The sequence below is a fragment of the Sinocyclocheilus rhinocerous genome, unplaced genomic scaffold, assembly GCF_001515625.1.
Source record: "Sinocyclocheilus rhinocerous isolate Xijiao unplaced genomic scaffold, SAMN03320098_v1.1 scaffold3307, whole genome shotgun sequence".
Lineage (NCBI taxonomy): Eukaryota > Metazoa > Chordata > Actinopteri > Cypriniformes > Cyprinidae > Sinocyclocheilus > Sinocyclocheilus rhinocerous.
This window is the reverse complement of record NW_015642050.1, coordinates 32,897-46,974: the sequence shown is the minus strand read 5'-3', so window position 1 is coordinate 46,974 and position 14,078 is coordinate 32,897. Positions and strand designations below refer to the sequence as shown.

The 14,078-nt window shown below is 33.4% G+C and overlaps 1 protein-coding gene across 1 annotated transcript in view; it reads left to right on the top strand.

Moving 5' to 3' along the window:
* LOC107755381 (IgGFc-binding protein-like) overlaps positions 1–5,701 on the top strand; it is a 21,013-nt gene extending 15,312 nt beyond the window's left edge. The window contains exons 17-22 of the mRNA XM_016572161.1: positions 1,174–1,633; positions 2,634–3,195; positions 4,134–4,336; positions 4,515–4,895; positions 5,017–5,303; positions 5,486–5,701. Of these exons, the coding sequence (XP_016427647.1) occupies positions 1,174–1,633; positions 2,634–3,195; positions 4,134–4,336; positions 4,515–4,895; positions 5,017–5,303; positions 5,486–5,495 (1,903 nt within the window). The 3' untranslated portion in view covers positions 5,496–5,701. The remainder of the gene's footprint in view (positions 1–1,173; positions 1,634–2,633; positions 3,196–4,133; positions 4,337–4,514; positions 4,896–5,016; positions 5,304–5,485) is intronic.
* Positions 5,702–14,078: the final 8,377 nt, after the last annotated feature.

The window sequence follows — 14,078 nt, the reverse complement described above, 5'->3', positions numbered from 1 at the left end:
AAATGCAGTGGTTGCCTCTCATTTTAAATGGAAAGAGCACAGACAAAGCCTTAGTTTGTTTATATGAAGATATTTATTTTATTTGTGTTATTTATTTGATTTGGGGCTTGTTTTAAAATTTCAATTTAGTTTTGTTAACAAAATTTAAATATAATGTAAATGTAAATATTTAGCAAACGCTTTTATCCAAGAAATCGTGAATCGAATCGAATCGTGAAATCAAAATCGTGAATCGAATCGTGAGTTGAGTGAATCGTTACATCCCTATAATTAACATTTGTTTATGTTGTCGAATAACAAAAAATGTTATTTCAGTAGCACAGGCTTTGGGTTTTTGGCTTTTGTTAAATGTTAAATTAATAAAATCTTTGAATATTTGGTTTAATATTGCATTTATTTAACAAAAAATTTATTTTCTAAAATTACATGCTAATTTATTAAATTTAGTCAAGGTATATTCATTATTTTACTCAACGTAAAACGTTTTTTCAAAAGCAGTGCTGATTTATCATTACTTATGTCCTATAACAGTATTTAGAAATACTTGAATAAGATTAGATTTTTATTTTTTCTGTTTTCATTTTAGTATTTGTGCTTTTGTCAGTTTTATTCATGTTTTATTTCTATGTACTGTAGCTTAAATTTGTTTTTATTTCAGTATTTTTATTTGTATTTCAGTTTTAGTAAGTAGTTTTTCCTTTTTTTCGGTTTCTGTTTTTTTTTCTGTTTTATTTCTATACATTTTTTATTTCAAATACCGAAAGAAAAAAATTTTTTAGTTAACATTTATGCATTTGGCAGACACTTATCCAAAGCGACTTCAAGGTACACATTTGATAAATTCCTGTTTTTTACTGGGAATCGAACCCATGATCTTGGCATTGCTTGGGCCATGCTCTAATGTTAACAATAACAACACTGTTCAAAAGACAAAAACTGAATGAAATAAAAATGAATACTTAAAATATATTTGAATAGAAAAATTATTGTAAACTAAAAAGTCAAAATTACATTAGAATATTACAATATTACTGTTAACACTTTATTTTAAAGACCAATACTCACTATTAACTAGTTGCTTATTCGCATGCATATTACTATTATTATAACATTACATATTGGCTGTTCATTAGTATGCGCTTTATAAGTACTAATGCCTTATTCTGCATGGAGCGGCCAAACCTGTGTGCCACAAGCAGAATGTGGCTGCTTCTATCGGGGACGCTATTATAACAAACACCAGATGTTTTACGCCCATGAGCAATGCTTAGAGCGCTGTGTGTGTGGGCGAAATGGAACTGTTTCCTGCCAGAAATCAAGTTGTGCTCCAGGAGAAGCTTGCAGGGTGGTGGATGGAGTATTGGGATGCCACCCTGTCAGTTATGGAAGATGTGTGGCGACTGGTGACCCTCACTATTTTTCTTTTGATGGCAGATTTTTTGACTTTCAAGGCACATGGGTTTATACACTCGCTAAGGTATGTGATCGGGCTGAAGGACAGCTGGTGAATTTTTCTGTGGACACACAGAATGAGCAGATTGGAAACCGAAGAGTTTCTGGCATCAAGAACTTGACTGTGACTGTTTACAACCTGACAATTAGCATCAGACGAGGTGAACACTGGAGAGTCATCGTAAGTCTTCATCTAGTCTGGCCTCAAAGATTTTTTTTTAAATGTACAACAGTTTCAACAAAAATATTTAGCAGTTTAAAATGTTTTCAACATTGATAATATAAGAAATCTTTCTTAAATAGTGTACAAAAAAGGAAAAAATGTACATTTTAAAATATATTCAAATAGATTTTTTTTTTTAAATGGTAAAAACTTTTCAACATTGATAATATATAATAATATAAAAAAAATGTTTCTTGAGCAGCAAATAAGACTATTAGAAAAAAAGGAAAAAATAAGTTTTAAAATATATTTGAATAGAAAAATTTTTGTAAACTAAAAAGTCAAAATTACATTAGAATATTACAATATTACTGTTAACATTTTATTTTAAAGACCACTACTCACTATTAACTAGTTGCTTATTCGCATGCATATTACTATTATTATAACATTACATATTGGCTGTTTATTAGTATGCACTTTATAAGTACTAATGCCTTATTCTGCATGACCATATTTCAGATCCCTTAATCTGACTCCAACCTAAACTTAACAACTACCTTACTAACTATTGATAAGAAGCAAATTAGGAGTTTGTTCAGGGAAAACTCTTAGTTAATAGTGAATATGTATTCCATATTCTAAAGTGTTACCGTTTTTGCTGTATTTTTTATCATTTAAATGCAATAAATGCAGCTTTGGTGAGCATAAAAGACTTCTTTCAAAAACATAAAAAACACAGACATAAAAAAACATTGTGAAAAAAAATAATAATAATTACTGACCCCAAACTTTTGAATGGTAGTTGTTACATATTATAAAAGAATGTGTATGTAAAAATTAAGATAATGTATTCAAAGATGATTAACAAAGAACCAATATGAAAGAATTGAAAAAAAGAAAGTAAAAATAAAGTGTAAAGAATGTTCTGTATGTTATGCTGGTTCCACTTTTTTTCCAATTTTAATGAAAGAAAAATTATGCTGAAATCATATTTGCTGTTGGTTCTCTTTGACAGGTGAACAATGAATTTGTCACCCTCCCTTCATCTTTTGGCCATCAAGTCACCATTAACCGGGTTGGTCAAAGTGTCCGAGTTCAAACCGATTTTGGCTTGAGAGTTCTGTATGATGCCAGTTACCACGCAGAAGTCCATGTACCCTCAAACTATCAAGGCCACATGTGTGGATTGTGTGGAAACTACAATGGCAACCCAGCAGATGACTTCTTGTTGCCCAATGGCACACAAAGCACCAGTGTCAATGCATTCGGACAGGCGTGGGCATTGCCAGCAACTGGTGTTCAGAGCGGAGGTGCAAGTTCCCCGCAGCAGTGCGATCAGACCAAAGCTGAGAGTTACCGCAGAGGTGATGCCTGTGGCCTTATGGCAGCTGTCACTGGTCCCTTCAGTGCCTGTCATGATCGAGTGAATCCTGAGCAACATGTGATTAACTGTGTATTTGACATGTGTGTTATGGATGGAGACGGAGCGATGCTGTGTGAAAACCTTCAGGCTTATGCCATTATCTGCCAACAAGCCGGGATACAAATCATGCCATGGAGAAATAGTTCATTCTGTCGTAAGTTTGTAAATCTGTTCTTCTGTTTCTCGTTGCTTTTAAGTTATGTATTATAATAATTTTGCTTCATATATACACCGGTGGCCAAAAGTTTGGAATAATTTAGATTTTTTAATTATTATTTTCTGTTGTGGTCACCAAGGCTGCATTTATTTCAGCAAAAATATAATATTGTGAAATATTATTACAATTTAAAATAACTTTTATATTTTAATATATTTTGAAATGTAATTTATTCCTGCAATGCAAAGCTGAATTTTCAGCATCATTACTCTAGTCTACAGTGTCACATGATCCTTCAGAAATCCTACTAATATGCAGAATTGATGCTTAAGAAACTTGTATTATTATTAATGTTAAAAACAGTTTTTCGACTTAACATTTTTGTGGAAACCGTGATACATTTTTTTTTAGGATTCTTTGATTTAAGAGGAAGTTCATTAAACAGCATATATATGAAATAGAATTTATGTAACATTATAAATGTCTTTATTGACACTTTTGATTAATTGTATACATCCTTGCTGAATAAAAGTATTAATTTTTATCGTACTTGTTTCTTGAGCATAAAAAAAAAGCATATTAGAATGATTTCTGAAGGATCATGTTACACTGAAGTAATGGCTGCTGAAAATTCAGCTTTACATCACAGAAGCAAATTACATTTAAAATACAAAAATATAAAATGTTTACAATACATAAAATATAATAAAAATAGAAAAGTTATTTTAAAGTGTGATAATATTTTACTGCTTTTAGTGTTTATTTTTTTTTATTTAAATAAATGCAGACTTGGTGAGCATGAGATTATTCAAAATACAAAAAAAGACCCCAATCTTTTGAATGTTAGTGTATATACTATATAACTTTTTTTAAATTATGACAATTACCTGATGCATGTTATTTTATATGTATTTTTGCATTTTCTTTTTTTTAAGTGGTGGACTGTCCAGCAAACAGTCACTATGCACAGTGCTCTAATAACTGTGCCAACACCTGTGCCAGCCTCAGTGGCTCCGTTAACAACTGCCCAGATATTTGCATGGAAGGCTGTCAGTGTGATGAAGGTTGGCTCTCAGATGGTGACGCGTGTGTGCCTGTGGGAGACTGTGGATGTGTCCATAATGGCAAATACCTAAAGGTGAGATTGAATGCTTCTCATACATCAAGTGATTGTTACTGTGTCTGATAAGAGCTTCTCATATACTTTTCAGAGCTGCTTATCCTCAGATTTTTCCTAAAATGATGATTTCAGCCATTAGAAACTTCTACAGTTTGCATTGCAAGAGTGCAATATTTTCTCTACTCTTTCCACTTAGGTTGGCGAAGTCTTAGTGACTGACACCTGCAACATGAAGTGTGTGTGTCGTGCCACTGGGCTGCTTGAGTGTGTGAGCCAAACCTGTGCCAGAGGAGAGATCTGTGAAGTTCGGGATGGTCAACGAGATTGTTACACTGATCAAGGCCACTGTGTATTTGATGCCAATGACCAGTTGCAGTCCTTTGATGGTGTGATGGGGACGGTGGAGCGGCCGGGAGCCTTTCAAATGGCTTTCTTATGTGATCAAGACTCTCCTGACTGGTTCCGTGTGGTGTTAGATGTACATGCATGTGCTAGGAATGATTCCGGTAATGTGACAATGGTCCACGTCTTCTTCCAGGACATGATCATTACGGTCAACAATCGGTGGCACAGCTGGGTCAGTGGAAAAAAATATTTTAAGATTCTATAGTATTTCTTCTCTACATCAACAACTGTTAAAATATTTGATTTGACACAAAGAAACTGTTGAAAACATATTTTTCTCATTCTCTCAACAGGTCAATGGAAAGAAGATCTCATATCCCTTTATGCCTAAAGAGGGGGTGTCAGTCTCATACACAAATGAGGCTGTGGTCATTGAGAAGGTGTCTACCATGAGACTGACTTACTCTGGCACTGGAGAGGTTGTGTTATCCATAAGCGCAGTCCTGACAGACCAGGTTTGTGGTGCCTGTGGCAACTTTAATGGAGTTACTGCAGATGATATGACGACTTCTGATGGGAGAAACTCCACTATGATGTCTCTAGTTGCATCATCCTGGCACGCTGAAGACTTCTTTACATGGTAATTACTTGATGTATTATTGTTGTTTGCTTATGACATCTGTGCTAGTTTAGACACCTTAAAGCCATTACACAGGATATACTGTAACTAATGCCTTCATCATATGGACATTGCAAAAAAAATCACATTGATCGCATTCCATTAAATGTTAACCTATTTTTTCGCATATGCTTTTATTACAGTGATGTGTAACAAAACTGGGAGGAAGATTTTGCTACTACAGGTGATTTTCATCTAATAGAGGAATTGTAAATTGTATTTAATTGCACATTGGGGCTTAGAATGATGCTTTGGTGTAAAATTAAAGATTTCTGCATACATACTCGGTATGTTTTTAGTCAGCTCTTATTACTGCACTTTTATGATTTGTGATTAAGCACATTAAAATACACATCTGAAATCTACCTCCAAAATTTGTCATCTTTTTTCCATCTTGATTATGACTATGTACACAAAGCCCCAGTAGATGGCAGCAAATAGCAATTCCTTACTTGAGCATCCTGGTTTTCAAAACGCCATCCTACTTGCAACCTTTCAGCCTATTAAGTAGTCCTGCTGGATGAAAGTCACATAACTTATTTAATATTCATGAGCAAATGTTTGGTCAATTTCGGAGTTAACTCTTTTAAACCATTTTAAGTTTGCCACCACTGCAAGAGTGAGTATCACGGCTTATGTTTCTTTGTAAGTGTAATGTGATTTCTGTGCACTCTGGATTTTTTTTTTATGAATTGATTTTATACTTTAGGGTGATTACAGTTAGACTTTATTTAAATTAGATATTAAAATATACTATAGATATTATTTAAAATTAAGTCACAAAAAAGTCACATGTATGTTATGATTTACTTTTAGTTTTATATACGAGCAATATCACAGGAGTAGCAGTGCGATATGTCTGTATATCAGCACGGCTGTGATTCAGCCATAGGTCAGTGATTCTCAAAGTTTCCTGGGAACCCCCAACCACTGCACATTTTGTATGTCTCCCTCATAGGCCACACCCAGTTCAAGTCTTGCAGACTACTAAATCAGGGAGACATACATGTGGTTGGGGATCCCCAGGACAGCTTTAAGAACCACTGCCTTATTACCACAGCATGCTGATATACAGCTATATCGCACAGCTACGAGTGTGATATTGCGTTTATACAACAGTTTGATGGCACAAATGTAAATAAAAAAGAGACAACAACGGAGTGTCTTTAAAACCCTATTTTGTGAGGAACAATCTTGTTCAAGTCTCAAGTTTGACAGTTTAACAGTTGAGCCCAAGACTCCATTACTAATTCGAAAATGTCACTTTAGAACTAGTAACTAAGGAACGTTGAGCTGCTTCAATGAAAGCGTATTGTATTACTGTATTAAGTCAAGTCAAGTCAAGTCTGCTTTATTGCGTGGGGCAAAAGAGGGGAGGGGGGGCAAGGTCGGGAGGGAGTTCACTGTATTATGTAAAGTATTATGAGAGAGAGATGGACTGAGCGAGTGTAGTTACCTGCATCTGATACAGCATTCATTTTTCAGCTCAACCTCACATTAATAAAACATTACTTTGAATGTCCGCTGAGGAAAGCGATATCTTTGGCGTTTCATCTGTTAAGGGTGATTTCTGATGACAGTGCTGCTCACTGCATTTGTTTGCTACATCTTACAAGGTGTTGTTGAAAGTAGAAATCTTTCAATATAAAATCTCTTTCAATATAAAAGTCTTTACTGCTGACTCACTCATAAAAACAGTCTCTTGTCGCCATCTAACGGCGGAACAATGTAACTAATCAACATCACGAAGACACATAGCCTTTCTCAATACTAAATACTATTATTAAATACTACTATTTATATAAAATATTATTTAAATAATAATAACATTTAATAAACAACAACAGCCATCATAAAAGTTGCTAAGCTATTCAGGCAAAAGTACAAAGTCAGCCTGATATACAGCATTAAAGTTATATAAAATATAACATTATGAAACTTTGCCCTCAGCCAAAACTATTTGCTCTCGACCAAATAATAGATTAATGAGACCAAAGACTGCCTGTTAGATTTACCAAAAACAAATTATAGCTCATGTTTAACCACATCAGACATCAGAGCCAGGGGCAGATTCCAGAAGAACTGGCCAAGGAAAGGCTGCTCTCGTCAGGTTCATAAGTGCTAAACGGCCGCTGACACCCTGAAGCTCAAATCTCTGAAAATGTTGAAGCACAAATTTTCAAATAGACATTATCTTTATTAACAAACTGCATATCTAAAGTCTAAACAACTATACATTCTCACCCAAAAAACCTAAAATAGACTACATTCTGTGACAAAAACAGTAATTTTTTTTTATTTTATTTTTTTTATATATATATATATATAGTGGATTTGGGCATCTGCCATGACATTTGCTGTGAGAAATACTGCAAGCAGAGTGATACAAACAGTAAAACGGTTGGAGTTCTGTTATCACTAGAATATTGCATGGCTGGAAAAGGCTCTCAGCTTATCAGATTTGAGGAACAAAAAGAACGTGTGTGTGTGTGTACTGCATTCCCAATAAAGATAAAAAATAAAAGAAGTTCATTTCAAGATCCTTCATAAAATATATCCTATATATATATATATAGTGTGATGTGTATTTGTCTTTGTTTTTCCTCTAGAGGTTATATCTGTTATGTCTTTTATGTAATTGTTTATTGTTTGATGGATAATAATAATATAAAAAAGGTTAGAGATCGCAAACCCGGACCAATCAGCTGTGAGCAAAGTGACGCACACTCAATAAAGCCACTCCCCTTGAATCTCTTGCTTCAAATTAGCAGTTTGCAATGAAAGAATTTTAGAGGCAAAATTGCCCCGACTTTTGCTGTTAATTATTTATTATATTTACATTAGACCTATACGAATTATAATTATTTATAATTCATATAATATATCTGTATAATTATTATATGAGTTAATATTAAACTTTGCATTTAAATTAATTTCAATATATACATATTTATTATAAGTATTATTATATAAAGTTTTAAAATGACTAAACTTGTTTTCTTTTGAGCTTTTTGTGAAACTATATAAATGATTAAATTCTTTGATCTGCATAGTCAGATATTTTCTTTCCACTGCCTTCTCAAACTTTCGCTGCAGTAGCAGTGTACATTCCTGTCTTGTAAATGTATTTAAATTCATTATATTTTTACTCTTTGGGGGGGGTCCCAGGTCATGCTCCCTCATAAGGTTTATTTATTTATTTGTTTGCTTATATGTTTATTTTTGTAAAATGATATTTTGTGCTACACTGTAAAACCCAGTAAGTTCAGAATACTAAATTTTTGTGGACACCGATTACCTAATAAATTTTAAGTAAACCAACTCAAAATTTTTAAGTAAACAATATTTATAAATTACAATTAATCCAAACTTGAGTTTCTCTTTAATTTTATTTAATATTTGAGTACACTATACTTAAAAGTACTGTTTACCCTAAGTAATGTTTTTAGTTTACCCAGACTCAATTATTTTGATGCAAAAATACTTAATTTCATAGAAATACTATAACACACACACACACAAAAAACTACAAATACAACATTAGCTAAAGAATTGAATTATTTATTCAGCCTTACAACTTTTAAAACCTTGTGACTCATTAAGAAATCAGGACATACGTGTCACAGTACATCTCTTACAGCAATGCATCAAACTGAAAGTGACATTGAAAATAAAATAAAAAAATATAATAAAAATGATCAAACAAAAAATATATAGGCCATATATAATATTAAAAAAGGACATCAAGTCTATCCCATTGAAGACTTACAAAAACATCCAGAAATACTATAATTTATTATCGTAAAAGGCACATCTCAATTTAAGATTCAGATCAACAAGTTATACGATTTAAAGTGCAACTATGAAAAACTGAGGTAGAGTTGGAGGGCAAAACATAATATACAAAATGTAAACTTTCATTCAAATACTTTAAACAACAAACCAGTTATTATACTCGGCATCACAAACATGCAAATGTATGAACACAGACACATGCATGTGCCTACATACAAGTCTTAACGTGTCCTACACATTCTATATAAAATAGATCATTTTTGAGACCGAGTAGGTAGGGTTTCAGTGGCTTGCCATCATCAAGACCCATCAGTACTTGAAGCTAAAAGTAAGAGAGAGTTTCTTGGGGTAGTCTAAATGCAATGCATAGATCAACCCAAACAACAATACAAATGCATCGGCAAACCTGGGGATATCACTCATCACAACATCATCTTCAACCACAATAGGTGCAGGTAGCTTGCAGGATTTAAATGAACCGGACATGCAGTGCCTCTGTTGACCACCATGACAGTCTGTGATGTCTGGTTCACCTGACTCTTCCCTCTGGAAGCAGCATAGAGGTTTAAGTTTAACTTAGTACAACAGAAGTAGACAATAGCATTTATATTGAAGAAGAGTACTGCACGTCACTGCTCAACAGGCAATTATATAGGTAGGTATTTCACAAGTGAATATTCTTGCAATGTATATACAATTTAAATGCTAGATACAGTACCTGCCAAAAGTTTGAAACATTTTAATGCTTTTGAAAGAAGTTTCTTTTGCTCATCAAGGCTGTACTTATTTAATCCAAATACAATTTTAATAAGTAATATTGTGAAAATTACAAAAAAAAAACAAAAGCATTTTTCTATGTGACTGTTTTAAAATGCAAATTATTCCTGTAATGGCAAAGCTGAATTTTCAGCATCATTACTACAGTCTTCAGTGTCACATGATCTTCAGAAATCCTACTAATATGCAGAATTGATACTTAAGAAACTTGTATTATTATTAATGTTAAAAACAGTTTTTCGACTTAACATTTTTGTGGAAACCGTGATACATTTTTTTTTTAGGATTCTTTGATTTAAGAGGAAGTTCATTAAACAGCATATATATGAAATAGAATTTATGTAACATTATAAATGTCTTTATTGACACTTTTGATTAATTGTATACATCCTTGCTGAATAAAAGTATTAATTTAATGCATCAACATTAACCCCAACCCTTTTTCAACATTGATAATATTAAAACATTTTTCTTATAGGGATAGTTCACCAAAAATCTCACACTTAAGTTGTAAGTCTGTATGAGTTTCTTTGTTCTGCTGAACATAAAATATATTTTGAAGAATGTTGGTAACATTTTATGGGTCCCCATTGACTTATTCAACAGTATTTTGTTTTTCATAATATGGAATCAAATTTTGGGAACCAAAATTGTTTGGTTAACAACATTCTTCAAAATATATTTTTGTGTGTATGTGTGTGTCACATACAAGAAACTCGTACAGGTTTATGACAACTTGAGTGTGAATAAATGATGACAATATTTATTTTAGGGTGAACTATCCTTTTAAGTAGTAAATCAGCTCATTAGACTGATTTCTGAAGGACCATGTGACACCAAAGACTGGAGTAATGATGCTGAAAATTTAGCTTGGATCACCAGAATAAATTACATTATAAAATAAATTAAAATAGTTTTTTTTTATTATTTATTTTTGATTATTTAAATGCAGCCTTGTTGAGCCTAAGAGACTTTTTTTCAAAAACATTAATACATTTTCAAAAAACATTAATTGTAAGGTTTTCAAACTTTTCATTGGTACTGTATAGGTAAGCTGCAGCTGGGGTCTATTACATAATTACCAGAGCACTGCTAGAGTTTATAATAATAATAATAAACAATTAACAAAGACGAACAATCTTGGATTTTAGCAGCCTGATACTAGCAGATATGTGTATGAACTGAATACTTACATTCCACGTCTTAAAGAACTGTGGGTCCTCCTCATGTAAGTATACTGGGATTGCACGAAGGCCTAAAGTGCGCTTCATGTTGGCATCATAAAAATCCTTAAAAAACAAGTGAAAATTAGGCCAAGTAAGCCAACTTTATTTTATTTTGAATACAATGAAGAAAGAGACTGTTGTAGTTACTGCTGACACAGTTTTACACAGCAGTCCATAGCAGAACCTTATTTGGACCAAGTTAATCTTTACTTTACCTGGAGTGAACATTGTTGCCTCTGAGAAATTATGTTTAAAGTCACACAAGCGACAAGAAAAAAACTGCATGTTCTGCTTGTGCTCCTTCACTTGCACCAGTTCTATGTGTGTATTTGTGACTTCGTGATAAATTAATTTTCAGTGCATTGAATGACTGAAATGTTAAAATAAAAGTGTCATATAGACAAGGCAAAGGGCTAATTCGTGAATAATTGCTATGCTGTAAAGGTTAGTAGTGACTAAATAACTCTGCCCTGGTGTCTGAGGAGACAGGACACAACTTGCATTTCCACTCCATTTAAGTTAACATTACCTCGATTGTTGAGGCTGTTTGTTGAGGCTTTGTTCAGCAAGCATCAATCTCAGCAAGCAACCAGTTCACACTGCAAGTGAAGAAAATATTAATTTATTATATTTCCAGTATTTGTACATCAGTATTACAATAATAATAATAATAAACAATTAACAAAGACGAACAATCTTGGATTTTAGCAGCCTGATACTAGCAGATATGTGTATGAACTGAATACTTACATTCCACGTCTTAAAGAACTGTGGGTCCTCCTCATGTAAGTATACTGGGATTGCACGAAGGCCTAAAGTGCGCTTCATGTTGGCATCATAAAAATCCTTAAAAAACTAGTGAAAATTAGGCCAAGTAAGCCAACTTTATTTTATTTTGAATACAATGAAGAAAGAGACTGTTGTAGTTACTGCTGAAACAGCTTTACACAGCAGTCCATAGCAGAACCTTATTTGGACCAAGTTAATCTTTAACTTACCTGGAGTGAACATTGTTGCCTCTGAGAAAGGCTGTTTAAAGTCACACAAGCGACAAGAAAAAAACTGCATGTTCTGCTTGTGCTCCTTCACTTGCACCAGTTCTATGTGTGGCTTTGTGACTTCGTGATAAATGAATTTTCAGTGCATTAAATGACTGAAATGTTAAAATACAAGTGTCATATAGACAAGGCAAAGGGCTAATTCGTGAATAATTGCTATGCTGTAAACGGTAGTGACTAAATAACTCTGCCCTGGTGTCTGAGGAGACAGGACACAACTTGCATTTCCACTCCATTTAAGTTAACATTACCTCAATTGTTGAGGCCGTTTGTTGAGGCTCTGTTCAACAAGCATCAATCTCAGCAAGCAACCAGTTCACACTGCAAGTTAAGAAAATATTCATTTATTATATTTCCAGTATTAGTGCATCAGTATTACAGTATTAGTATATTATAGTATTTTCAGTCAGTCAGATTTCATTATTTAACTGAATCTAATGCCTTGTTGACTTCCCGTCGGTGTAGCGTTAATCGTTGACATTAACTTACTGCTAGCCATTCACGTGAATGCAGGGGGGGGAAATACATACCATATCAGGGCGCTTACCATAAACAACAGCAACACATTTTTAAAGTGTAAAAATGCAGTTAACTGAAAAGAGTTCCCAGCTACCTTTAACATTATTGCCCTGCTTGCTTGACGTTAATATAACACGAAGCAGTGATGTTAAAAAAGCATTCAAAAAGAGCGCGCAAGCACTAGGCGACTGCCGCGCTTCACCATGCTTCATAAAAACAGCGCATCCCAAAGATTCAACATTTTCTTCATTATATATTATTGAAACAATAAAAAACAACTTAGAAAACTTTCACAAGTTCTTTAGATTACTTATACGTTTTTCCATGCGTTGAATCCTGCCGCTCTCGAGTGTCCGCCATGTTGAATGGATTCCTCCAACGTCTATCAGAACAACGACGTGACGTAGATGACGTAATATACGCCGCGCAGTCAGTATACTTAAAAATATTCAGTGAAGTAATGATGTTTACTCAAAAATAATGAGCCCAACAAAAATAAAACTAAACTGCTCGTTCTGAAAATGTTATTGTTTTAAGTAGCGTTAACTATTTCACCTATTTTAATTGTATTGTACTCAAATTTTTTATGTCAGTAGTACTGTTCGGGTTTACAGTGTATCATTTAACATTAAGTTCAACAAAATGTACCACAATTAAGTCTACAATAAAATGTGATCAATTAATCTGGTAAAGGTGGTCATGAGTGGTTAAAAAAATGTTTATATATGTTAGTGCTGGTGCAAGATTATGTTTTCTCCTCTTTTCATCACAAACTCTGGATGAAACTATGAATTTACAGAGAACGTTTATACTGACTGTTGTGAGGCCGCTGAACCTGTGGCCTGTACCATGAAGCCGGATTAGCTAGCTAGCCAGGTAAATTTCAGTTTAGTTTGCACCAGTCCTGGGTTTTAGGTACCATGAAAGTGGCTTGGCTTTTAGTGGCGTTCATTGCCATAGTAACTTACACTGCACAGCTAACCTGCTCCAGGGCAGGTTATGTTCTGGGTAAGAGATCTCAAACTGAAATTGGACCAATCAGATGTGAGCAAATTGACACATGTCTGACATGTCAAAAAATCACTCCCCCAGTTTCTCTTCCTACAAATTAAAGGTCACTATAAAGTACTTCAAATTACAACAGAATGATCTAGCTTTAATGATAATTACAATTTACACATGATTTATATAATTATAATATGAATATATTATTATTAATCCATTACACACAAGCACTTTTAGTTTAACAATTATTATAATGTATTTATTTTAAATGAAAATTTATATATATATATATATATATATACAGATCATAAGTAATATAAATAAGCGGTAGAATCAATAGATAACGCTTTAAAAAT